The 27,106-nt window shown below is 35.9% G+C and overlaps 1 protein-coding gene across 1 annotated transcript in view; it reads right to left on the bottom strand.

The window, feature by feature from the left end:
- Positions 1 to 27,106, bottom strand: part of THADA (THADA armadillo repeat containing) — a 106,263-nt gene that overhangs the window by 39,651 nt on the left and 39,506 nt on the right. The window contains 6 exon segments of the mRNA XM_032215562.1: positions 7,785 to 7,916; positions 9,179 to 9,268; positions 21,641 to 21,732; positions 26,170 to 26,292; positions 26,633 to 26,684; positions 26,686 to 26,744. Of these exon segments, the coding sequence (XP_032071453.1) occupies positions 7,785 to 7,916; positions 9,179 to 9,268; positions 21,641 to 21,732; positions 26,170 to 26,292; positions 26,633 to 26,684; positions 26,686 to 26,744 (548 nt within the window).

The following is a 27,106-nucleotide window of genomic DNA, read 5'->3' on the forward strand; positions in this document are numbered from 1 at the left end:
TTGTGAACAAAGAGCCTCTACTCAACTATCTAAAGCAGCTTTATCCTTTCCCAAGAGTTAAATGACAAATAAAAAACTGAATATGGGTTATTTTTACTAAACACATTTAAAATTTGCTTGGATTTCTTTTTTAAAGTATCCATAACTTCTTGGGGGAGGGGTTCTCTCTTCCTCAATGATCTGGACGAAATTTAGAGGGAATCTGATTTATCATTAAAAGATGAAGTGTGCCAAATTTCAAGAAACAAGCATCAATTGTTGGCAGTGAGACTATGAAATGAAAGTTGGAGCCCCCCCAAAAGTACAGAAACCAAAAACAGTGTAAGCCACAAACAAAGTCAATTGCATACAGCACTAATCAGGAGACAACCTGTAGCAAAACTACCCTGGATTTTTTTTTATCTGTATTGTATTATCTGATAAAAAAGACTCATTAATCTTTAAGCACAATTGTTTCATCTCTATTAGAAAATTGGTTTCAATAACTTACAGGGGAAGGAAGGGAGGAAGGATATAGCTCTCTAGATACAAGTCTCTAGTGAAGTGGACTGGAGAAATACATTTCATTATTTTCCAGCAAGGAATTCCACCTTTTGATTGCTCCTGTATTCCCCTCAACAATTCTTTGTCAGAAACATAAATTTATCAAGCAAAAGTAGAAAGAAAAAAAGGCGCCACTGCATAATAGTCCAGCAGATGTAAACAAGTCATAAAACTTCAGGTTGGGTTGCCTATTTTTGCTTCCTTGTTATTAAAGTGACAAAGAAGTCATTCAACAACAGTGTATCTGATTCTGGAGTTCCTGTCTGTAAAACATACTATTTCCTTCTGGCAGTTCACAGTAAACATAGGAAATTGTTTGAATTGTCAAATAAAGTCTCCCAAGAATAAAAGGTGCTAGTAGCAACCATGGTTCCTTCATGTTAAAAAAATACCAACAATAAATCTAGACTTAACAAGACTGGATTACAATGAAATCTCTCTATGATCTTTCTTGTCACTGAAACTGACTTTGAAGGTTTTTCTTTTTCCCAGAAAATTACTCTGAAGGGACTTGCCTTTCTAAAGCGAATTAACAAAGCAAATCAGACAGGCTTTATCATGCAACACCTGGAAATTCTTGAGGTAAAAGCATAAATGTTGTAATGAAGTAAATGCTCTGTTGGTGTTGTCTGCATTTAACCTTTGCTTTCTCAGAATAAACATTAAAGTATGTCATGCCTGAGCACAAAAAAATAAATAAACATATTGCCCACATAAGACTTCCCTGAAATCCTGGTAGCCCTGAAGAATCCTCCTGTTGGCTGAAGAAATACAGTTGCAAGAAAAAGTATGTGAACCCCTTGGGATTATGTGCCATGGCTTAATTGAACATAACATGTAAACATTCACAGTGCAGGGAGGAAAAAGTAGGCCCCTAGCCTAATGACTTCTCCAAGAGCTAATTGGAGCCAGGAGTGAGCCAATCTTGACTCCAGTCAGTGTGATGATATTGGATGTGTTGCTGACAGCTGTCCTGCCCTTTAAAAACACACACCTGTTGTGGGTTTACTGGTTTCAAGAAGCACTGTCTGATGTGAACCATGCCTCGCAGAAAAGAGCTCTCAGAAGATCTACGATCAAGAATTGTTGACTTGCATGAAGCTGGAAAGGGTTACAAAAGTATCTCCAAAAGCCTTAATGTTCATGTGTCCACGGTAAGACAGACTGTCTACAAATAGAGAAAGTTTAGCACTGTTGCTACTCTCCCTAGGCGTGGCCATCCTGTAAAAATGATTGCAAGAGCACAGCACAGAATGCTTCATGAGGTAAAGAAGAATCCTAGACTGTCAGCTAAAGACCTATAGAAATCTCTGGCACATGCTAACATTTTTATTGACACATCTACAATAAGGAAAACATTAAACAAGAATGGAGTACATGGGAGGGGACACCACGGAGGAAGCCATTGCTGTCCCAAAAAAATATTGCAGCACGTTTGAAGTTTGCAAAAGAGCACCTGGATGTTCCATAGCACTACTGGCAAAATATACTGTGGACAGATGAAATCAAAATTGAGTTGTTTGGGAAAAACACACAACACTATGTGTGGAGAAAAAAAGGCACAGCACACCAACATCAAAACCTCATCCCCACTGTAAAACATGGCGGAGAGAGCATCATGGTTTGGGGCTGCTTTGCTGCCTCAGGGCCTGGATGGATTGTTGTCATTGATGGGACAATGAATTCCAGGGTTTATCAAAACATTTTGCAGGAAAATCTGCCACCAACTGAAGCTCCACAGAGGATGGGTGATGCAACAGGACAATGACCTAAAGCATACAAGTAATTCAACAAAAAAAAGGCTTCAACAGCACAGAATACGCCTTCTGGAGTGGCCCAGTCAGAGTCCTGACCTAAACCCGATTGAAATGCATGACCTTAAGAGAGCAATTCACACCAGACATCCCAAGAATATTGCTACACCGAAACAGTTTTGTGAAGAGGAGTGGTCCAAAATTACTGCAGATCATTGTGCAGGTCTGATATGCAACTACAGGAAACGTTTGGTTGAGGTTATTGCTGCCAAAGGAGGGTCAACCAGTTATTAAGTGCAACGGTTCACATACTTTTTCCTCCCTGCACTGTGAATACATGTTATGTTCAATTAAACCATGGCAACATCTAATGTTTGTGTAGTATTATGTTCAGCAGACTGTGGTTTTCTATTGTTGTGACTTAGATGAAGTTCAGAGCACATTTTATGACCAATTCATGCAAAACTCCACATAATCCCAAGGGGTTCACATACTTTTTCTTGCAATTGTATGTTGCTTCTCTTAAGATGTCTACATAATACACAATCAAAACAATATACTATATTGATGAAATGCACACCAAACTATTTTCTCTATTCATATTTCTGTAATTTACGATTTTCAATTTAATTCTTATTCAGAATATACTATCAACCTGATAAAAATCAAGTAAATGTCATGTAATAATGAATTAACTACTCTTTTAAAGGCTGATTGCAATATAGACTCTACTTTCAGAAGCAATAGTTCTCTCCATATTTGCTGCTGGACAACCCAAAATGGAAAAATACTAATTTGTAAAGCTACCTGACTCTAGAAGTCTTATTTATGGACTTCCAACTAACTGGAGAAACCTGGTACAGATGAGGAAATCCGCTGATCCAAACCATCTCTTTATATTTTTATTTAGATAGTATAAATTTATAATACAGAAATCTGTAATAGGGTATAGAATAGGGTACTTAGAGAGAAAGAAAAAAGAAAGAGAGAGAGAGAGAGAAGGCAGAACTGTATTTCTCACTGCCTTTGAACCTAGAAAACTGCTGGGACACACCACCACTTCAATATCTCATTTAGTAAAGCCAGAGCGAATACAATCTCCTTGGTAAATGCTGACAAGCTTTTTCTCTAAAGGGCCAGATCTAGCTCTCTCCGACTCTGCAAGCATGACTGGCAGGTCTGCAAGCCAAGGAGGATGGTGCCAGTTCACCTGCAAAGATGCCACTAATAATCTGCCGCCACTGCCATTCCAAACATTCTGCCCCCCACCCCTCAGTCCCATTCCTTGCTCCAGGAGCTCAGCTGTGGTTTGGGCCTGATCACCCACCATTCTATTCTTAGCTTGAAGAGCTACAAAAAAGCATGTTGTGACTGTAGAATTCTGGCAGTTGTTCTACCCATCTTAAAGTTGTTGAAATTGGGAAACACTGAACTAGATGTTTGTTGCATTTCACAGAGCTCATTTCTCCATACCAATATGAGTTCAACTAGTTTTGTTTTGCAATTTGTTAAAGCCATATGGAATTTATTACATTTTTTTCTTTTTTAACTATTTCATTGGTTTTCTTCACAATAAAGGATAATTCTGCCAATTTGAGGCTATTTCAAAACTAATATAAAACAAACAAAAGCAATTGCTTTCTTGCTATAATTATTTTACTGATGTCAACAATAGAAATATAAAGTACATGAGAACCTTACTCAGTGACAGGTGACTTTAGGAAAAACATTATTTAGGGTGACCAATGTTTTCCACTGAGGAAAACCCCAAATATACAGATCCAAAGCAATTAGCAACAGTGAAGTTGATTCAACAGCATAGTCAAGTTTTAATGTGATTATTCACTTTTCCCAATAAAAATTAAGGTTTAATAAACAGTGGAATGGACTGGATGAGGTTGACTCTTCCTCAGTGAAAGATCACAGTCTACATTTTTTTCCATTAGCTCATAAGAATTTTAAGCAATAAACACAAAGAACATGTTATTTATTCCTGATTAAGAGCCTTGTATTTGTTCTTACTGACTGAGAATTTTAAACATGTATAGCACATTGTGTTAAAGAGAACATGGAGCCTGCAAACAGATCCATCTTTTAAGATTAAATTTCAAGAAATCTCACTTGGCACTCTCCACTGTTATAACTTTCCCCTTCCCCCTACATAAGGAGGTTTATCTTGGAGGCGAATAAAAATAGGACTATGCAAATATTCAAGGCAAATATTCAAGGCAAATATATGAACCATTGAATCATAGACACTCAAACTGAACTAACTCCATTAGTATTCAAGTCAATCTTAAATGGGATCACTCATTTCTGACTCCCCATAATGAGATAAAACAAAATGCAACAGATTACAAAGCCACAAAATTGCCATTGGAATATTTTGTATACATACATGCACACACACATATACATACATATAGTTGCACGTGACTCAGAAAAATATTATCTATTCTACCTGGCACAATCTTAATTTACTTTCTATTTTTAAACAAAATAAAACAGAAGTCAAGGGCGATGCTATTTGCACATTTCTCAAGGTGAGATATGACTTGCCTCAGCAAACAAATAGCTAATCAAGTTACAACATCCAAATCCACAGTCCATATTTATATTTCTCTCAATATTGACCAAGTTGAAAAGATGAAAACTCCATGTTTGAAGCTTAACATCATCTAGTTTCAAGTCCCTTCATTAAATATTGGCTCTGCCACCCCTAAAAACTATTTAGATAAAACATCTTAACATGCTTTAAAAAGAAAAAGTCATGGTTTTAACTTGACAAATTACTAAGCATTTATTAACATTAATTATTTCCTTTAAAAATTTTATAACCTCCCAATGCTGAAAATTAAGAGTTTTTGCAATGTTACTTTTGCATTACTTTTAATCAAATATTGCATATTAGAACTAATGCCAAGTTGGCCTATCAAAATATTTTTCCATTATTTCTTAATGCAATTTATGAATGAGCTAGTGTGTGGCATAAGCTACAGATTATGATTTAGTGATACACGTCATCTGCCACTTGACAGGAAAAAGTATATTTTAGTCCCTTTGCCCTATGCTAGCATTAAGCAAAAAAAAAAAATCAGGTATTCCCTCTGACAGCTATATAGACTACCCTAAACATTTGGGACCCTTAGGATTCTCATATACACGATATCAAGGAAGTGGTATGATCACTCTATGTTGCACTTCAGTTGTGTGTCTAGTTCTAGACAACACAATAAAAGAACACTGATGTACTGTAGTTTGTAGAAAACATCATACAAAGATCACTTAAAGGGAGCTGCTAAGTTTAGCTTAAAGAAGAGAAAAGCTAAGCAGAGACATGATAGCAGTCTTCCAATATATGATGGAATATATTACAGGGCAAAGGGGATGGAAAAAAATCCTCCACAGCATTTGTAGGAAAGACAAAGCTCACGAGAGGAAGTCAACAGGGAAAGAGACAATCTTGAAATAAGGAGAAATTTCCTGACTACAAGAAATATTAAGCAATGGAGCAGCTCCATCACTGGAGGCTTTCAAGAAATGTTTAGACAGCAATTTGTCTGCAATGGTCTGAAGATTCTTATCCTGAGCAGGATATTGAACTACGTAGAAGCCTTTCTCGATCCCTTCCAAGTCTAGGATTCAATGATTCATAGTATTCAGTGGGTAAAAGTATTTTTAAAATATTGTTTATTCCCGATTGTTTCTGCCATTCTACATTTTTAACTGCCATTCTTTATTTGACATTCTTTCTCTCTTAAGCAATTGCTTGCTCTTTTGGGTCTTCCTTGTTATTTTGGTATGTTTTTATTCTCTTTGTACACTGCCACAAACTACTCTGGGATTGAGATTAATCAGAAGTTAATTGAATAAATGAACAAATAAAGGACTGAATGAAATTATTGCTCCATGGAATTCAAAGAGGCCATTTAAATACCCTACTCTATACAGGAATTCAAATTAAAGTAACCACAATTGATAGCAATGGAGCCCCACTTGAACACCATCCAACAAACAGGAGCCAACATCATTCTGGGTTGCTCTTATTGTTGGGAATTTTTTTTCTAATATGCAGTTAATAAATACCTTTGACACTTCCTTCTATTGATTAAAATTAGAAATAACCAATAAATTAATTTAAATGTTTGCTTTTAAAACCAATTAAAGTTGAGCCCTATTTAAGAACTACAGCCCATCTTGCGATGGAACTAAGACCAATATCTTTTGCTGAAAGAATAATGCCTGTAGCAAAAGCTACAACAAACAATGAATCAAACAAAATAAATGCATAGTAAATCAGAATTAACCAGCATTTAAAAGAGAAGACAGAAATCCACATGTAGTAAAAACAGACCAAAACTGCTAACCAAGACAAATAAGGGCATATAGCCGTGATGGTGAACCTATGACATGTGTGCCACAGGTGGCACACAGAGCCCTCTCTACAGGCATGCCAGCTGTCACCCCAGCCCTGATTCACCACACATGTGCGATGGGGGCAGGGCGCATGTGTGGGGGTTTGTGCATGTGCCCCCCCGTGCCCCATTTTTGGGTTGGAAGGCCTGCACCAACCTAGAAACCAAAATGGGGCCCAGGGGCACTGTGTGAGCCCCCCCCGGCCTGTTTGGGCCTGGACTAACCTGGAAGCCAAAAAGAGGCAAGGAGGGTAGAGCGCATGCGCATCAGGGAAGGGCACATGCACAGGGCACATATATGGGGGGCGCTCACATTGCATTTTGGGTGTTGGTGCATGCACATTTACATGTGTGCACATTTTGGGCACTCGGTATCAAAAAGGTTAGCCATCACTGGCATATAGTGTTCCATGTGTTAGAGACAGAAAAGTAGGAAGAATCAACCATGTGGTATTTACATTATGATAAACATGCTTATATGTAGTATTTACTAAATTAAAATACAATTTCAATATCATAATGAATAAGAGATGTCTCATTTAAGAAGGAGAACAAGTGATCTTACCACACAAATTACCGAGATTTGTGACTAAAATGATTTATGCATAGTTCATTTAGAAGACAGCAAGTTTTAACTCAATTATAAAAATACAGATAGAAAATCAAACTCTTGGGATTTCCTAATGAACTAAGCTAGAACCTGGCCATTTCTTTTCTTGAAAGGCAATGAGAAGACCACACAACTGGATCTTCATACCCATCATTGCCATCCATAATCGAACAGGCAGAAAAATAACTGCAGTGCCTTAGGTACTTTACTGCAAAATCACTTTATTTAGCCTCTCAAGAAAATTTATCTTCTCTCTCACTTTTGCCTTTTGAAAAAGCACCTTTGGGACAATCATGACGTGGCTATCTGAGAAACTCCATAAACATGCTACATTATACTTATATTCACTAAAATGAATGTTGTAAATGAATGAAAACAGTATTTTAAACTAATAATACTTTGCATTAGAAAATTAACTACAAACTTTCTCAAGGAAATCTAAGCATTAAAAATGCAACTTACCTCAAAATAAGAGGAACAAAGGAAGCCATGCTGAGAGCAGAATATGTGCCATCCATTGGTGATGGATACAGCTTACTCAAGACCAAGAGCAAGAGAAATAAGCCTGGATGAAGCTTCAACTCTTTAGTTTTACTACATGAAAATATGCAAAGTTTGTCTGAATTATAATAATATTGCTTTCTCAATCAAATATTCATACAGATAAAGGGCCAAATGTTAAGAATAGAATGTCATAGTCATGGACCAAATGTATATGTTTTACATGTTTTAAAATGCACACAAGCATACAATCCAAATATATTGCAATAAAAGAACATAAAGAATAAAGGGAAGAAACTATATTGAATTCTACTGTATAAAAAGATAAAGCCCCCTCCCCCGCACATATGTGCTAGTTGTTCCTGACTCTAGGGGGCGATGCTCATCTCCGTTTCAAAGCTGAAGAGCCAACACTGTCCAAAGATGCATCCGTGGTCATGTGGCCGTCATGACTAAATGCCAAAGATGCACAGAATGCTGTTACCTTCCCACCAAAGGTGATTCTTACTTTTTCTACTTGCATTTTTACATGCTTTCAAACTGCTAGGTTGGCAGAATCTGGGACAAGTAACAGGAGCTCGCTCCATTACTCAGCGCTAGGGATTTGAACCGCCGAGGTGACAACTTTTCTGATCAACAAGTTCAGTGTCTTAGCCACTGAGCCACCGTGTTCCTTTTACTGTACTGTCTACTGTATACAGTCTACTGTATAGCGCAATATTAATGCAATATCGGGTTTTCAGTTCAGTAGTGTAGAATGTGAAGGATGTGTGTTTGTGTTTTACTTTTATAGTTATAATGTACACTGACGATGTCATTTAATTTCATTGTACGAGGTGCAATGACAATAAAGTAAACTAAACTAAACACATTTTAAAAACTAATTTTTTCTCTATAGGAAAGCCGAGTCACAATATATCAATGTGAATTTTATCTTAAAAAATCATTTTAATGCAGAATGTCATCTTTTTATGTTCAAAAACTACATAAGAATGAAGAGAATAATTAATTGATTTTAAAGAGTGTCCAAAAGAATTGTGAGTAACTTAAAAATTGATAAGGGAAAAGTACTTCAGAATTAATCATTAAGGCAACTTACATTTTTCAGGCTTCCAGATAAAAATACTGTAATAGATACTATTTAAAGAAACCATATTTTTATTCAGGCTGACATGGATCCCAAAAAACCAAAAAGTTAGTCTTTTTTATGAACAGCAGAAAAGTACCATGTTCATGCCAGGTCTGAAGTACTTCTTCCAAATAATTTTTGAAGAATGTCCAGGGAATTATATCTTACCAACCCATTTTCTGCTTCTCTAACAGTTTGTTGAGATATTAACAATATGTTTTCTTACCTGTCTGCTGTACTGGTTATTTGTTCCAACTGACTGAGCAAAAATGGATAAAGAGTTGGAAATCGAGTAAAGAACTCCCTTCCTGTCATTCTGTAGAATATAAAAAAATTACTAGTTTATGACAATGCAATATTTTCAAGACTTCATCTTCTAGGTTTATAGGTAATTGGGCACAATCTAAACAATTCAATAGTTCATGTTACTCGAAACAGGTCATAGAAATAATTTTAATTATATTTTTATACTTCATGTTTAATTAAAAAGTAATATTGAAGAATTTCTTATATTAGACGTTTATTTCTTTGAAAAACTCATTTAACACAATTGTGGAATGCAACTCATCATTCCAAATCATCTCACCTATTGATGAGTTGCAGCAGGGGTGTCAAACTCAAGGACCGCAGGCCAGATCCAGCCTACAGGGTACTTAGATCTGGCCCATGAGCCCCCTCTGGAAACAGCAAAGGACTGGGCCAGGGTGTCTTTGCCAGCGAAAACACCCTGGGCCAGAGTTCAGGCAGCCAAAAACAAGGCCCAGGGATGTGTGGCCCACCCGAGCTTTTTTGCAAAACAAACTAAAAACAAAACAAAAGGATAAATGCTTCCCCTTTTGCATTTGAGCATGCAAGAAGGGACAGGAGAGGAGAAAGGGAGAGGAAAGACAAAGCAAAAGATGGGAAGAGAAGAAGAAAAAATAAGGAAAGAAGGGAAGGAAGAAGAAAGGAGAATGAAGGAGGAAGAAAAAGGGAGGGAGGGAGGAAGGAAGGAAAAAGGGAGGTAGGGAAGGAGTTTATAATGAGAGTGTGGGATGGTCTGAGGGAAGAACTGCCTTAGCTCTTGGCCACCACAGGTGCCCCCGACATGAGTGACCTTGAGCTGGCCACGCGTTCCCTGGCCATGCCCACCCAAGCCACACCCACCCCAGTCCCCAAAGTCAAAGACAACCCTTATGTGGTCCTCAATGAAATCGAGTTTGACATCCCTGAGCAATCTAGAGTCAGGGAATCTGCAGCCAGCAGTGTAATGCACCTTGATCAGAGTTTATGATTTTAATGCTTCAGCTTTTAGAGGAAGCTCCCCACCACCAGGTTTAATAAAACAGCAATTGAAGTGGTAGAGCAAAGTAGCAGAACTATTATTGGATTGAGAATAATTGATAGCAAATGAAATACGGCAGGACTGAATACTTCCCCCATATAAAAGCTTCCTAAACACAGAAATTCAAGTCCAGGTACAGGATAAATCTTTCCTTTAATATAATTTTACATATGCAAAGTACATTTCTTTCTATTACATGTATTCCTTGCTATATAATACTTTGGAACAACTACACTATCTGAGATTTAAAATGTAATGAATCTAAATTGTTTCATAAAAAAGAAAAAAAGTTATTCCATAGTATCTGAGAAATTCTAGGAGTTGAAATCCACACATCTTAAAAGTTGCCAAGGTTGAAAAACACTGAGCTACAGTATAGATGGCGTTATTGGAAAAATGTAATGGTTGTGCAACTTATGTTTAATGAGTGTGTGAACACTCTTGCTTGAGAACTGGATGAACACTATAGTAAAAGAATGAATGAAAACTAGAAAGAGAGTAATTTGTTAAGTGTGCCTGGGGAGATACAGTTTTTTAATTGAAAGTGCATGAGAAATAATAATAAACAAATTTGGGAAGCATGCTGAAACTTTGTGCACAGCAAGAGATGTACGAGTCAAATTATGGTTTTTCAGCAGGTCATTGAATAATATATATCAATGAAAAGAAAAGTTAATTGTTTGTTGATTTAAAGAAAGTGAATTGGCTTGAAAATGATAAATAGCCTTGAATTACACATACATTCAAATATGAAGATAAAAGTTGATTGCTGAATGGAGTAGGAGCATAATGGAAGCATTCAAGAGACTAAATGGAACACTTAGACACTGGTTATACGCTGGGAAAGCAGAAAGACAAAGAGTTTCAGGCTCCTCTTATATGCTTAATGTATTTATGGATAAATGTATAAGGCAATGCTTAAGATTGCATTAGAAGTTTGTTGTTTAATTTGAAATGTGAATGTACATTTGTATGGAAGCGTTTCTGTGTTGATTGTGAACTAAATAGGAATGTTAAGTCCAGAAGAGAGGAGATGAAGAAGACAACAGCTAGGGGAGGGCAGCGTAGAAGGCTGTATTAACTGCAGGCAGTGTCATAAGTTTAAGGATCACTAACAGGTTCTTTTTTTCAGCACCCTCAAGTCTTTGAATGGTCACTGAACAGGTCCTTGAGCAACAATGGTAATTGGGACCAGAATTTCTATTGCTAAGCAATGCAATTGTCAAACACGACATCACATGACCATGAGGTTTAGAGATGACAATCCTCGCAGTCCCCATTGCTGTCATTAAATGAGGATGATGGATCATGAAGCAAGGACGAAATGTATCCACAACTTGCTACTTCCTGTGGGCTTCCAAAAAGCAAAGTCAATGGGGAAGCCAGCAGAAATTCACTAGTCACAATCATTACAAGCCTTTCCTTTTTAGGTGGCTCATAACCTGGCCAGAGGATAAGAGCTACAAGTGGGCAGTTAATTACTATGCAATGCAGGTGGGTGAGACTGTGGTGGGTGGGTACTATGAGCAGACACACAGGTGAGTTCTAAAGGCGGGCAAGTGGGCAAGTAGTTGGGTGCTATAGGCAGGTACATGTGTGGGTACTTTGGTGGGTGTAAATCAGACTGCAGAACACAACTGTTTAATGCATTAGTTATAATGACCTAACATTGGTGTCTACTTAACAATAATTAACCTCATGCTCAGTATATTAGCATATCAAATCTATACTTCCATTAGCTCTAAATATTTTAAAGTAAAATTAGAAAGATAATTATGAGTGTCTTTCTACAAAGGAAAAATTAAAGGAGCTTTAATGTAGTATTTTAAATACTTCATTTCAAACAGGAAAATTAAACCTTCAAGTGAAATTCTTCATCGGTATACCAGTAGCAGGAAATTCTTATTTTCATTCAATTAGGTTCCCCCACTGCCCAAGATAAAGCTCAGAGTTATACATTAATTTATTATTCCATTTTGTATAAAATTCATGGAAATTTAGTTAAGAAAAGCATGAACAAACACTGTATATTTACTTCTATAGATATTTATATAGATCTTTTGAAATTGCTTGGCATCTAGCAATTTCATGGCTGATTACATAGGGAGTGTAATGTTCCTGATCATTATATTTAACTACTTCTCAATGGACAATATCTGGTTTAAATTCAAGCAGGCTTCAAGAACAGAAAAAGTGGGGAAAATTTTCAGGCAATAGTGGCAAACAACAGCAAGAGCCAAAATTAGGAAAGCATTCAAACATATGGAAATCTGAAATGTCATCGATGGTAAAGGGATGGAATAAAAAAGAAAAAAATCTGAAGACATTTAATATATTAAACAAAGTTCTACCTAAACTAAGGTTCAACTTTATAACCATAGCTCAATGGTAGGGCACATTAATTTCTTTTGAAAGACCCCATTTCAATCTTTAAGGTCTTTAATTAAAAGAAACTCTGACCAAAAAACCTGGGCAGGATAAACCTGCCGTATTATATTTATGATATGATATAACATCAGTAGGTTGCTATATGGAAAAAAAATCATGTACTTTTTATGCCAACATCAGAATTTGCTGTTTGAATATGCAACTTTTAAAATTCTAATCCAAGTTATTCTTGTTACAAAAGTTACTATACTTAACAAAGGGGATAAAGTTTGATTTCACACAAAAACAACGATTAATACTACTTCGAATTATTTTGGTTATCTTCCTAGCCAGCATGAAACCACTATATATTCACTAAAATTAAAACTACTTCTTTTCTGAAGAGTTCCATTTTCACAGTAAAGCATCTATTACTTCTAAAGAATGCAACAAAATGTGATGTGGTACTTGCTCTCCAGAAAACCATTCCCCTAGAGATTAGAATTGCCCCAACCCTGCTGGACTTTTGCAGGGTATTCAAAACTTGGCTTTGCCATCAAGCCCAAGACCCTAAGAACAAGGCTGTTTCTGGGTCTTGATTGTATTAACATAAAATAACATAGCAGCCCAATTATTTTATTGTTTTTAAAGTTGGTGGTTTTTTTTACTGTATTTTTATTCTGTTTTAACTGTTAGTGATCCAGAGTTCCCTCAAAAAGAGGAAAATCATACCTTGAAAGCAGTGCTTTATTAGAGAATAAAATTGCAAAAGGTGCTTTCTTCAGAAATATGACTCTCCATAGCATCTGTAGGTCATTACCTATCAATATTTCAATAAAAGCATATTTTTTTACCAAAAAGGAAGGGAATGAATTTTTGAAACTGTATCAGAAAACTGAAATGTAGTTTTAATGCAAAAGTAAAGGAAAAGTATCTTCTGGTAAGAATTTATGGTATCTTCTGGTAAGAAAGTATTTTCAGGTAAGAATTTATTTAGCCCCAAATTAATCATTGATATTAATTTGACCAAACAAAAATATAAACAGCCTTCTCTGAAAACGCAAGACCTAAAATGGAAGTCCACATGAGGTTTCACCTATATTTTATAAATTATTTTATCCTAATTTTATACTAAAGTATTATTTTAGTTTACATGAAACAATAAAAAGTCATAAGATAACTAGCAGAAAGGGGGGGGGGAGAACCTTTAAGTATCAGGTAATATAAATCACTCAGACATCTTAAAGGAAGTTGGGAAACAATCTTTCTTTAGTGCTAGACTACACAAGCCTTCCTTGGAAAAGCATTCACAGCAGGTATTCTACCAGAATTTTTTTTTCAAGGAGCTAAGAGAATTATACTTCAACAAACAAGCATACAACAGTGTAGGAGTGCTAGTCCCATATTAGGCAGAAAAGCTAGCTGGGTGATTTTAGACTATTCACTTTCTCACAATACAATACAATACAATACAATACAATACAATACAATACAATACAATACAATACAATACAATACAATACAATAGCAGAGTTGGAAGGGACCTTGGAGGTCTTCTAGTCCAACCCTCTGCCTAGGCAGGAAACCCTATACCGTTTCAGACAAATGGCTATCCAACATCTTCTTAAAGACTTCCAGTGTTGGGGCATTCACAACTTCTGGAGGCAAGCTGTTCCACTGATTAATTGTTCTCACTGTCAGGAAATTTCTCCTCAGTTCTAAGTTGCTTCTCGCCTTGATTAGTTTCCACCCATTGCTTCTTGTTCTACCCTCAGGTGCCTTGGGAAATAGTATGACTCCCTCTTCTTTGTGGCAACCCCTGAGATATTGGAACACTGCTATCATGTCTCCCCTAGTTCTTCTTTCTATTAAACTAGACCTATCCAGTTCCTGCAACTGTTCTTCATATGTTTTAGTCTCCAGTCCCCTAATCATCTTTGTTGCTCTTCTCTGCACACTTTCTAGAGTCTCCACATCTTTTCTACATCGTGGTGACCAAAACTGAATGCAGTATTCCAAGTGTGGCCTTACCAAGGCATTATAAAGTGCATAAACAGAGGGAAGTGTTAATAAACACTTCACGTGATCTTGATTCGATCCCTCTGTTTATGCAGCCTAGAAATGTGTTGGCTTTTTTGGCAGCTGCTGCACACTGCTGGCTCATATTTAAAGGGTTGTCCACTAGGACTCCAAGATCACTTTCACAGTTACTACTGTTGAGCAAGGTACCACCTATACTGTACCTGTGCATTTTGTTTTTGTTGCCTAAATGTAGAACCTTACTCTTTTCACCATTGAATTTTATTTTATTAGATAGTGCCCAATGTTCAAGTTTGTCAAGATCCTTCTGTATCTTTAGCCTATCTTCTGGGGTGTTGGCTATTCCTGCCAGCTTGGTGTCATCTGCAAATTTGATGAGTTCCCCATTTATTCCCTCATCCAAATCATTGATGAAGATGTTGAAGAGTACTAGGCCTAAAACAGAGCCTTGGGGTACTCCACTGCATACTTCCCTCCATGTAGATGTGGTTCCATTGAGGACTACATGTTGAGTGCGATTGATCAGCCAGTTACGAATCCATCTGGTGGTGATGCTGTCTAACGCACATTCTTCCACTTTATCTAGTAGTAGGTTATGGTCTACCTTATCAAATGCCTTACTGAAGTCCAAGTAAACTATATCAACGGCATTCCTCTGGTCCACTAATTTTGTCACATTCTCAAAGAATGCAATAAGATTAGTCTGGCATGATCTGTTTTTGACAAACCCATGTTGGCTTTTGGCTATTACTTTGTTTGCTTGTAGGTGTTCACTAATTCATTGCTTAATTATCTTTTCTCAGCGCAACCTATTTCACAGGGCTGCTGCGGGGGGGGGGGCGATATAATGAAAAAAACGTGTACAGGGGATGTACAAATATATATTTTAAAGGCATCCAAGTACAAGCTAAAATGAAATACAAAAGTATGCTGATACAAAAATAGGACCTTATTGTGGAACAATACAACCAGCTGAATTGTTTAAATAGATATTGCAAAAGAAAATTATCAGTTATACCTTTGCAAAAATTAGTGATTGTAGGAAATATTCTAGTCCACACCAATTCAATCACAATTAAAAAATAACAAAGATTTGAGAGAGACTGCAATATGGCAGTAATCCAATATGGCAGAGTAATACAGGTAGTCCTCAATTTATGACAACTGAGCCCAAAATTTCCATTACCAAGCAAGACAATTGAGTTGTGCCCCATTTTACAACCTTTTTTCCATAGTTGTTAAACAAATCACTGCAGTTATTAAGTGAATCATATGGTTGTTAAGCAAATCTGGCTTCCCCCATTGACTTGTCTATCAGAAAAGCCAGCTGGGAAGGTTATAAATGGTGATTATGTGACTTCAGAGCAGTGCAACTGTCATAAACACACACCCGTTGTGCCCAAAGTTGAACGCATGACAATGAGGATACTGCAACGGTTATAAGTGGTCATAAGCCACTTTTTTCAGTGCAGTTGTAACTTTGAAAAGTCACTAAATAAATGGTTGTAAATCGAGTTAAGATTCTATTGAAGGACAATAGAGAAAACAATTTAGGCACCATTTCTACATTGTCACTTTAGCTACAAATTATTTTTGTGAATTATTCAGAGATATAATTCAAATTTATTAAGCCAAGAAAACGAACGTGAGAGAATGTAGAATAATTCAATATCAATGAAATGGGGGGGGGGGGGGAAAGATTGATGAATGTGGTGTTTGTTTTTCAACGAACAGCAAGGCAACATGCTTAAATACCAGAAAGCAAACAACACTGCTTAAGTTCATTGACTTGAGAAAACACTCTTTTATACTGCTTTTATATTCTAAAATAAATACTTTGGGGAAACAGAGAACAAGCTATTGTACCTTGGCTTCCATTTTCTTTCAGACAGAAACCGATAGAGCAAACATTTCTAGGGGATTACCTTGCCTGTGTTTCTATAAAGTTAATAACTGAGCTGTCAGTCAAGGCATATATAAATACAGTAATGTGTTCTGCTTTAGAAGCTCTCCTATTTACAAGAGCAGCCAGCCAAGATTCTAAAATGACTGCATGGTCTGTTGGCTTTGATCTCTTTTATACTCTACTCTCCCAGTATCTGTTAGTTTGCTATTTATGATACCTTTGTGTATTTAGGCATAAGTAAAGCCACTGTGAAAAGCCAGCACTTCTTAATGATGAAGGAGGTAAATACATCAGGTAATGCAAAGGATTTTAAAAAACACTCTAAATATAGCCAATAAATATATTGTTAATGCAGGAGACTGATAGCATTATTTTTCTAATGTTAAAAAAATAAAGTTTAGTGGTATTATTTAAGCAACTGCTAGCTTTGTAATTGTAGAAACATCCCATATCGTGCATTTACTGTCTAAGACGTTTTCGGGATATCAAAACTAATCTCAGCTGACTTACAATTGTGAGGGCAGCCTTGGAAGAATATCACAGCTTTGCTACCAAACAGCCCCATCTTGGAACAACATTGTGGTTAACATTCTGAAAAAGCTTTCCTTCTAGTTAAGGAACAATTGCCCCTTGTTCGTCTGACAATGTTACTAAAGATATCTAAGGTTCTGTTCTGCACCTTTTTAAGGGGGATTATGTAGCAGTTATATCTAAAGGTCAGAAGTTTGCCTCTACAAAAAAGCAATTTTTAAAGAAGACCCACTGCACTACAGAGAGTTGAGAAGCAAATGAGAAAATACAATGAGAAAAATTGGTTCAAACTAAAGAAAAACAAAGGATAGATAGATAGATAGAAGTTTATTTATATGCCGCCCTTTTCCCTGGGGGGACTCAGGGCGGATCACAATCCAAGAGGGAGGGGGAGACAAACTTTTTAACATATAAGACAATACATAATTAAAAAAACACAACATTCATACCATTCGGGCGGGTTACAGTCTTAGCCCCAGGCCTGACGGGATAGCCAGATTCTGAGGGCTGTGCGGAAGGTCTGGAGGGTGGTGAGGGTACGAATCTCCACGGGGAGATCGTTCCATAGGGTCGGAGCTACCACCGAGAAGGCTCTCCTCTGCGTAGTTGCCAGTCGGCATTGACCGGCAGATGGAACTCGGAGGAGGCCTAATCGATGAGATATAATAGGTCGCGTGGAGGTAATTGGCAGTAGGCGGTCTCTCAAGTACCCAGATCCACTACCATGTAGGGCTTTATGGGTGACAAGTAGCACCTTGAAGCGCACCCGGAGATCGACAGGTAGCCAGTGCAGCTCGCGGAGGATAGGTCTTATGTGGGTGAAGCGAGGTGCACCCACAATCGCTCGCGTGGCCGCATTCTGGACTAGCTGAAGTCGCCGAATACTCTTCAAGGGCAGCCCCATGTAGAGCACATTGCAGTACTCCAGCCTAGAGGTCACAAGGGCACGAGTGACTTGTGAGAGCCTCCCGGTTCAGGTAGGGGCGCAACTGGTGCACCAGGCAGAAGAGGAGAAAGAAAAGGAGAAAAAGGAGAGGAGAAAAAGCTCCTTGTTGAATCAACACATGATTGAAGATGCATCAACTAGACAATATTCCTGTGATACTATCATTGGAAAATCTAGACGAGACTGAAAAGGAAGCTGATTATCATTCCAGGAGATGGATGGATGGATGGATGGATGGATGGATGGATGGATGGATGGGTGGGTGGGTGGGTGGGTGGGTGGGTGGGTGGGTAGGTAGGTATGTATGTATGTATGTATGATATTTCATGTTTCTAAACCTCCCATCTCCATCAAGGTTATAGTTTCAGATCCTTTTTAAAAAAGAAAGATATAAACACAAAAATTCTCTGCCTAGAACTTCACACGGTTCCAAAACTAGGTCTATATAAAATATAACCCATTTCCTGGTCAGTCACTCTCTCTCAGCTCAACTCTGTTGGCATTGGTTTTATTTAGATTTCTGAACTCAGCATGGTGTTGGATACTAAACAATCCATGTTCTCTCTATTTTAAAACAGGTGTATTATAAGTAAATATGCAATTTGCAATTGTTTGGAAAGTGATCCTGTATATATCAATGAGAAATTCTTGTGGAAGTCCAGGAAATATTTCTGGTACTTGTTTAAAAAAATTATAACGCTATTCCTGCAATCTCTTAATGGAATGATAATCAAAGTAATATTCTGAAATAAACCACATTTACTTGAATACTCTTTTAGACGGCCTGGATGTTTCCATTCATTAGTATGGTGATTTTCATATAACTATATTATTTAGGAGAAAGCCATTGCTATTAGTTAAATAAAATTGTATGGAGATGCATGTACAGTTAATCTACAGAAATAAATTTCACTTTTATGAATCAGTCCCTATTTGCAAATTTCACAATTCAAAACTATTCACATTTAAAGTGACCAAACCAGCTATAAAATTCAAGATCAAGTTGAAAACAAAGGCTGTCCAAGGAAACCAAACAAAACATATTTGCTGTAGGTGTATTGCATTTATTTTATTTTTAAAAAGAATGTATCAAGGGAGACATCTAGTGGTTTTGAAATACAGAGGTGAAAAACAAGTTTTCTTCAGCAGCAATTTTAGGCAAAGGATTAGTTCTCAAAGATCCATTTAAAATAGTATCAATGCATTTGGGTTACATAAAGGGCTCATTCCAGTAGATTCTGGTTATTTCTCAAAAACATTCTGAATTTGTTAAGTGTGCAAGGGAAGATGTTGTTTGGCATAATTCTGAATAGAGATAACAATGAGCCAAATATGAAATGAATAGTGTGGCTATATGCCGTGGTTGGATTCAAATAATTTAACAACCGGTTCTCTGCCATAATTATTTCTTCCAACAACCAGTTCATCAAACTGCTCAGAAACTTTTAACAACCGGTTCTCCCTCCACCGGCTATATGCCAGACAAGAAATAAGCAGCTGAGATTTCTGATCTTCATCAAGACACTGAGAAATGTATAAAAATAAAAATAAAATATATTGTACTTTTCTTTTGTCAGAAAAAGCAAATGATAAAGTAAATAGGCTTGAACTAAGCAATGTTTTGCAAAAATGTGGAGTTGAAGATCAGTTGCTGGACACATACATGCTATATATAATGGAAGTAAAACATGTGTGATAATAAATAGAATGCTTAGTGAAAAGTTCAAGACTGACCAAGAAGACATAATTTAAAATGGTGATTCAGAGGATTTTTTTTTTCAAATGATTCAGATAATAATTTTTAATGCATTATATGCAATGTAAGCAAAATGTTTGTGATGATATTAGAAATGTATCAGTTGGAGATGTGAATACATGTTGCATTTGAGGCTAAAACATGAATGAATTACAGCAAATGTTAGACCAGGGGTGGGCAATTAATTTTCCCAAGAGGCTACGTCACAAACTGAGATTGTTGTAAAAGGCAGCCATCATCCAGCCGCCACCACCCTGGCCCTGCTGCTACCACCGTCCCATCTCCCACCAAGTTGTACCATCACCCGCCACTGATGCCAACATCATGCCAATGCTTCCTCCCAGTCCCCACCACTGCCAATGCCTTGCCCTGTGCTGCTGCTGCCACAGGCTGGACTGGACTGCCCATTGGCTGATGTGGCCCATGCGTTATAAAAAGCCCAGATCTGTGTTAGATTATATGATACAAGGAACAGTGTGGATCTGATGGTTAGCATATCAAAGACCAAGAAGGTTGTGTTTGATGAGAAAAACAGTGGAATGATTGTAAATAATGCATAAATAATGAAAAACTAGAATAAGTATATGAACTGACCTTCTTTGGTTGAATTTTTGATAACAATGGGGAAACGGAGAGAAAAATTTTAAGATATGCAGATGTCTGCAAAAAAGTAATGGATGGTATGTGGTCTTTTGCAAGAAATGTTTGTACAATTGGAATATCTGTCGAGATCTAATAATAGCAGCACTGGAATGCAGCTCAGATATACCAAGTACTATTGTTACATATGCGAATGAGGCAGCCATGCAAGAGAATCATATTAGATTAAAAACAAATGGCCACTCTTAAAGAATTTGATTCAGGACAGAAAATATGGTACATGAACCACTTGTTGACCCAATGAAGATATCTTTGCCTCCACTTCACATAAAGCATGGACTGATGAAAAAATTTGTGAAAGGGATGAACCAGAAAGATGAAAGTTTCTGTTTTTTTGAGACAGATGCTTTCAAGAATAACTGATGCCAAGATTAAGGAAGGCCTGTTGGTCCACAGAACAGATATATCATCAAAGACAAGTGGTTTGAAGGTCTATTAGTAGAGCCAGAGAAAATTGTCTGGAAAGCAATTCAAGATGTTGTTGAGAATTTTCTTGGCAACTACAGAACACCAAACTACATCTAGCTGATTGACAACTTCTTACAGCATATAAGATCATGAAGTGCAATCTGTCATTGAAGATTCGTTTTTTGCATTCACGCTTGGATTTCTTTCCCAACAATCTAGATACAATCAGTGACAAACATGGCAAAAAGTTTCACCAGGATATTGTTAGAATGGAAAAACAGTAACGGGACAACTGAAATCCATCAACACTGACTGACTATTGTTTTAGATACAGCAGTGAGCTGCATCAAACACCAAGTACAAACTAAAATCAGCAGTAAAACACATTTACCTCTGTTGAATTCATGCAGCATTTTGAAAACTTTATGCAATTACATCTATTATAGCTATTAAAAGTTAATTTAATGTTTCTCAGGACACCTATATGACACAGACATTCTGAAATTATACTTGTGTTCAATTTTAAAGGATCTATCATACTCACCGAATGTTTTTGAGAAGGAAAAACTTTTGAAAAAAAATGTTGTCCGATATAATTAAAGGGTATAATCAATGTCTTTTTGAAAAAAAGCTCCATATCATTTGGAAAAATTATGTTTCTTATATATATTTGTATTTAATCAAACTTTATACATTTGTTCTCAACTACAATACATTTTACAGAAGTATTTCTTATTGAAAAGAACATACCTGTTTTTCTTTGAGCTCTCATCCTTTCCTCTCTTCACTCCAAATATTCTTGTAATGAGGGTGCTAAAGAGAAGTGTAGATGAATTTCTCACCTAATATATTAAGCAACATAGAAAGTATTAAGATATTTGTATTCAGTTTCTAATAGGATTGTTTATTTATTAAATTTGTATGCCAGTCCATCTTATCCTGAAGAGTGACCCAAAGGAGGGTTCAAACATCTGGAGTCTGGAGAATTGTGTGCTCACAAGAGTCCAGCCCTCCTTGAATTCCATTTTTATGAACCGCCAATTTGCCTTGACCATTAATAGTTCAGATTCTTATAGTGAGTAAGCATGGATTAACCCCTTGTACTCTTTCAAACAACCTTGGTTCCTGATTTCTTGTACCTGACATTCTTGATAAAGAATGCAGTAAGGATTATCTGCTTTCTTCCTACCCTTAATAGCATATTTTGAGAAACAAGGGGGAAGAAACCCCCATCCCCTACACATTTTAAAGAAATTCATCATCATCCACTTTCCTAGGCGATGGATATCTAGAAACCAAGGGAAATTGTTTTTATCCCCATTTTTTATTAGAATGTGCATATAGGAGAAGTAATATGTTGAATATATACTTACATTACAATTCAAGATGCAATTTGCAGATCCCATAGAGGAAGGGGAATTATTTAATCTGGACCAGCTGTCATAGAATATACTATGATTCTCCTACCTTGGGTACTATTCTTTAAATACATGCTAGATTTTGGATGTACAGTCTCCTGACCTTTGCAAAGGAGTCATGGGGGGGAGGGGCACAAAGAATCACACAACTGTAGCCTCATGAGAAACCCTCCACTTGTATTAATTAATGCTAAATGACCATTTTGAATTTTTTTATCTTTCTGAAAGTTTATTTTATAATTTTAAGTTGTTAAATCTTAAATTAATTTTAATATTTTAAATATGATTGATTGATGAGGGAGGGAGGAAGGCTGTCTCATTTCTGTACTTATTACACTGGATTTTGTAATATTTGGAGCATGGAGTTTTACCAGAAAATATAATATATTATACAGAAATACAATATTTATATTTCATACTGTTTTATATTAGAATTTAAGTATTCTAACTTTATTTGTACTTTATAGTACATCTAGATAGATTTCTCTCAGTTTGCTCATGACAACTCACTGTGAATAATAGAGATTAAATCTTTATAAAAGGGAATTGAGTTTTTACATCAAAGTACATATGCAATCCAGAATCACAAGCTTCTCTTTCCAATAGTTAAAAGATTTGGAACCATCAAAAAAAATATTTCTGATGCCTCTGACCTCTAATGTGTCAGGAAGGTTTCAGATAAATTAACTTGCAAAAGTTCCTTTAAACCCTATGGATTTTTTTTTTTGTTTAATCCCAAATAAAATGGGAAAAATACACCAATCCAATTGAATGCTCAAGTGATACTAGGGAAGATGTCATGGCACTAAGTAATCAAAGGAACTCTGGAGAAAAAAATATGGATTTTTTCCCATTTAAATAGCAGATCAAAGCAGTAAAATTTAGTTATGATCTCATTTAAAAATTCCATTGAATAAGTTCTTATCAGAATTTAAGGACCTTTCAACAATGTTACAAGCATGTGGGACAATGACAAAAGAAATCATATAGATGTTTTAAGTTCATAGTAAAGTACAATTAACTGATATTACACTTGGATATTCAAATTTCTTCACTGTTTACTATAGGCCAAATTGATAAATATATAGCACAAAATAAAACCAAGCTACATGTCGCATTTATTTATTTTTGGGACTGTTGATTCAGCAATAAATATTTTATTGATAACAATAAAATTCTAATATGCGTGCAATATTTTCGTGAAATGGTTTTCTATCTGTCAATATTCCAGTTACTTGTAGTATCAATCAATATCTGATGTACTGTAAATGACACTGTTTAAAATGTGACAAGAAAGCCACATTCTGTATCTCAAGTATGTGAAAGATGACTTAACTGCTTAATACTGGTAATGTGATTCTTTTCCCCCTCAGTCAGATTGGCATCAGTAGTTTATAACTGGCCTTGAATAATTACGGTAAAGGGAAGTAACTAAATATGAAAACTAAATCTTACAAGGTTACAAACTAAAGATAAAAGGGAAATTGACTCATTCATTGAACAAATGCCAACATATTGTTACCTATGTGTATTATTTGCCTCATCTGGCAAATAGTTCACTCAATATAAAACTTTGAAGGTAAATGATGTTGCTCATAAAGGAGGTATCAAATGTAATTCATTCAATAATTGAAGCAAGATTGGTCCTCCATTTCTATATAGCACTAAAAGCTGGGATATGCATACCTCAATGACAAGGACGCCCCTTGAAAGTTAAGACCAATTCTAATACATTGCCTTCTTCTCTCTATTCTGAAATAGGCATACTTCTAATCAAATCAAGTTTCTTTATTGGAATGTTTAATTTTGTTCTCAAATTACAATCACCAGGTAACAGGATTGTCTTCAGATATCAAGGACAGGTGCAAGAAAAGTACAACACGGTTTCAAGGTCTGGGCCCTCAGAGTCGGCTTTTTATATTAGCCTTTTTCATTTTAAATCACTCCAGGTATATGATACAGCTATCCAAAATGGCCTACAGTATCTAATGAAAAGATTGCTACATGGCAATAGTGTAATGCAAAACAAATTTGAAGGTAAAAATTATTTGAAAAGTATTCATCCCTTTATAGGAATTTCTTGATATACTGGTAATTAAGAAGGCAGCAAGTGCCTCCAACTGTACAAGTAGTATAAGTTATTTGTAATCTGTCAATGCCCTTATGGCTAAGGATGGTGAAGAGGATATTGCTCAATACTTGTTATTTTCTAAAAATTTGTCCAACAGTTCTTATAAAATACTTGATCTCAATCGTCCTGAAAATAAGTAGTGGACTGAGTTCAGAAATTCTACTCCTTTGCTCTAATAGTAAAATAATAGAATTTTTTATTTGCTCGTATAGTAAGACAATCCTTATGGCTGTGGAAAGGCTTCTTGGGCAGATGTTCAAAGCAGGGGCATTTTTTGCTGAATATATTTTATGTTTATAACAGTCTCTGATTCTTTTGTCAGATTTCTTATTTGACTGGTGATCTGGGGGTTTTGTGTTTATGTGACAATTATGCAATTTTAACTGTAATTTCCATTGTATGCATTGTCATCTTATTAATGGCTTATGGTAAAGCACAACATTTATGACTACATTTTAATAACTACCTAAAATATCTTGGCATACTGATATACTATATTTCCATCTGTTTTAATATAGTGTTGACATTAGGTGTCTGATGCTTTCAGAAGCCTATAATGCATAATAGTCCCCTATGTAAATTGTAGAAGAAGGATTGTGAATAAGATATAAATAATAAAATATAAATAATGTGATCATATATGAAAACATCTGACCATGTACTCTCCATATTGAGCCATGGTGGCGCAGTGGTTAGAATGCAGTATTGCAGGCTAATTCTGCTGACTGCCAGGAGTTCAATCCCCAAGATTGATTCAGCCTTCCATCCTCCCGAGGTTGGTAAAATGAGGACCCAGATTGTTGGGGGCAATATGCTGATTCTGAACCGCTTAGAGATGGCTGTAAAGCAGTATGTAAGTCTAAGTGCTAATGCTATTGATATATGAATACCTGCAAGAACTCATTGGAAGTTCTATTCTGCAGTTTCAGAGAACACCACTCAAATCTAACAAGGAAGAGACTGCATCCCTTTCTCCATAGCCATAGTGCATTTTTGTCTATGTTTAACGGTACAGCTCCATTCCGAATTAACCGGGGGGGGGGGGGATAATTTGTTCATGGAAAAGATGGTACGTTTCTTCTGGAACTGCCAATTCATTTGCATTATTTTCCATGTATAGAGAAGTAGATAGTTCCTTTCTCTATGGGCACAAAGCTATGTATGAGTAGTGTACATATTTCTGTGAATATATAGAATATGTAACATGAGAAATATTTATCGCCTACGTGCAACTTAACATGATTCTGAAATGCCAGTGAAACCAGTCAAAAAATACTTTTTTTATTTTAGACCAAGAGACTACTACTGGCTACAATTATTGTTTTAATAGGCTAAGCAACATTTGAAAATATAATGAATACATTTTTAAAAGTAATTGGATTTTAATTTCAACAAACCACTTAGAAGCAGTATTTTGTGTCATAAGATAATGGAAGTCATTTTTTTTCAGTCAAATAAATATTTAGCCTTTAGTATAAAAAAACTAAATAAAAATCAAACAAACATTAGACGATATAATATCCAATTTTAATGGTTTTACATGTTGTTTCATAGCATGTTTTCTATGCAAGCATGTTAGCTATATCAGCATACCTTCCATCTAATTTAGAAAAATAATTTATTTTAAAAATCAGACATTATAAAGTTAAAGAAAACCATAATCACTGATCTGGTCGCTATTAACATAACGCTTTCAAACTTAATATACTACAAGTAAAGGATCAACTTACTGCCCAGACAGAAGAAGTAAAACCTAATATTGCTGCTTGCATTCCATCTGCCACATAAGGAATTATATTTTCACCTAAACGGGTGTCCTTGAATAAAGCTCTTAAGATATTTAATGCATGAACCTGAAGGGGAAAGTTAACAAAAGAACTTTAGTTGAAATGTATCACAAAGTTACGTATGCCAACTTTTTTTACCAAAAAAATACAATACAAATGGGGTACAAATCCTAATCAGTACCCTCCTATATGTCACAATCATTGCATACGACTTGTAATTTAAGGCCCTTGATATTTAGATTTGGCCCACAAGAGTCTGTCTTCAATTTAATTAAAATCAAAAATATAAGATGAGAAATTTTAAGCACAGAATGAGGAATTATATCAAATTTAAATTCTGTTTACAGACTTTTTCCTTTGCATTAACACAGAAAGAGATATAAAGATAGATAAATAGATGCTTTACCTGAGAAATTATATTGGAAGGCATATCTGAAGGTAAAGCTAAGTTATCAACTTTTCATGGTCATTTTTAGTAGACTTGCTTTACCTTTCTTTGGTTCTGAAGCTAGCAAGGCCTAAAATAAAAAAGAAATAAAATATAGGGATATAATATACTTTTATTACATTTAAACATGACAACTTGAAAATACCAACATAAGCTTCAAGAAGTAGCAAAAGAATATTTAAACATTTCAATCAAGCAAAATGCAGAATTGTGATTTGTATTTCGGTATCATGTTATGCAGAATTCTAATATAACATCTTTTTGGGAAATTGAAGCAATTCATTAAAAAAATTTAAAAGGTCTTTAAATCTATTATATTTAGGACAAAGGAAGTAGGAAATTATAACAACAATGTACCACCAACTCCATAAATGCTCATATTGTTTACAGAGATGGATGAGAAAATATAGCAAGATTGATCAACATTTTGGC

Source organism: Thamnophis elegans, chromosome 4 (genome assembly GCF_009769535.1).
Source record: "Thamnophis elegans isolate rThaEle1 chromosome 4, rThaEle1.pri, whole genome shotgun sequence".
Classification (NCBI taxonomy): Eukaryota; Metazoa; Chordata; class Lepidosauria; order Squamata; family Colubridae; genus Thamnophis; species Thamnophis elegans.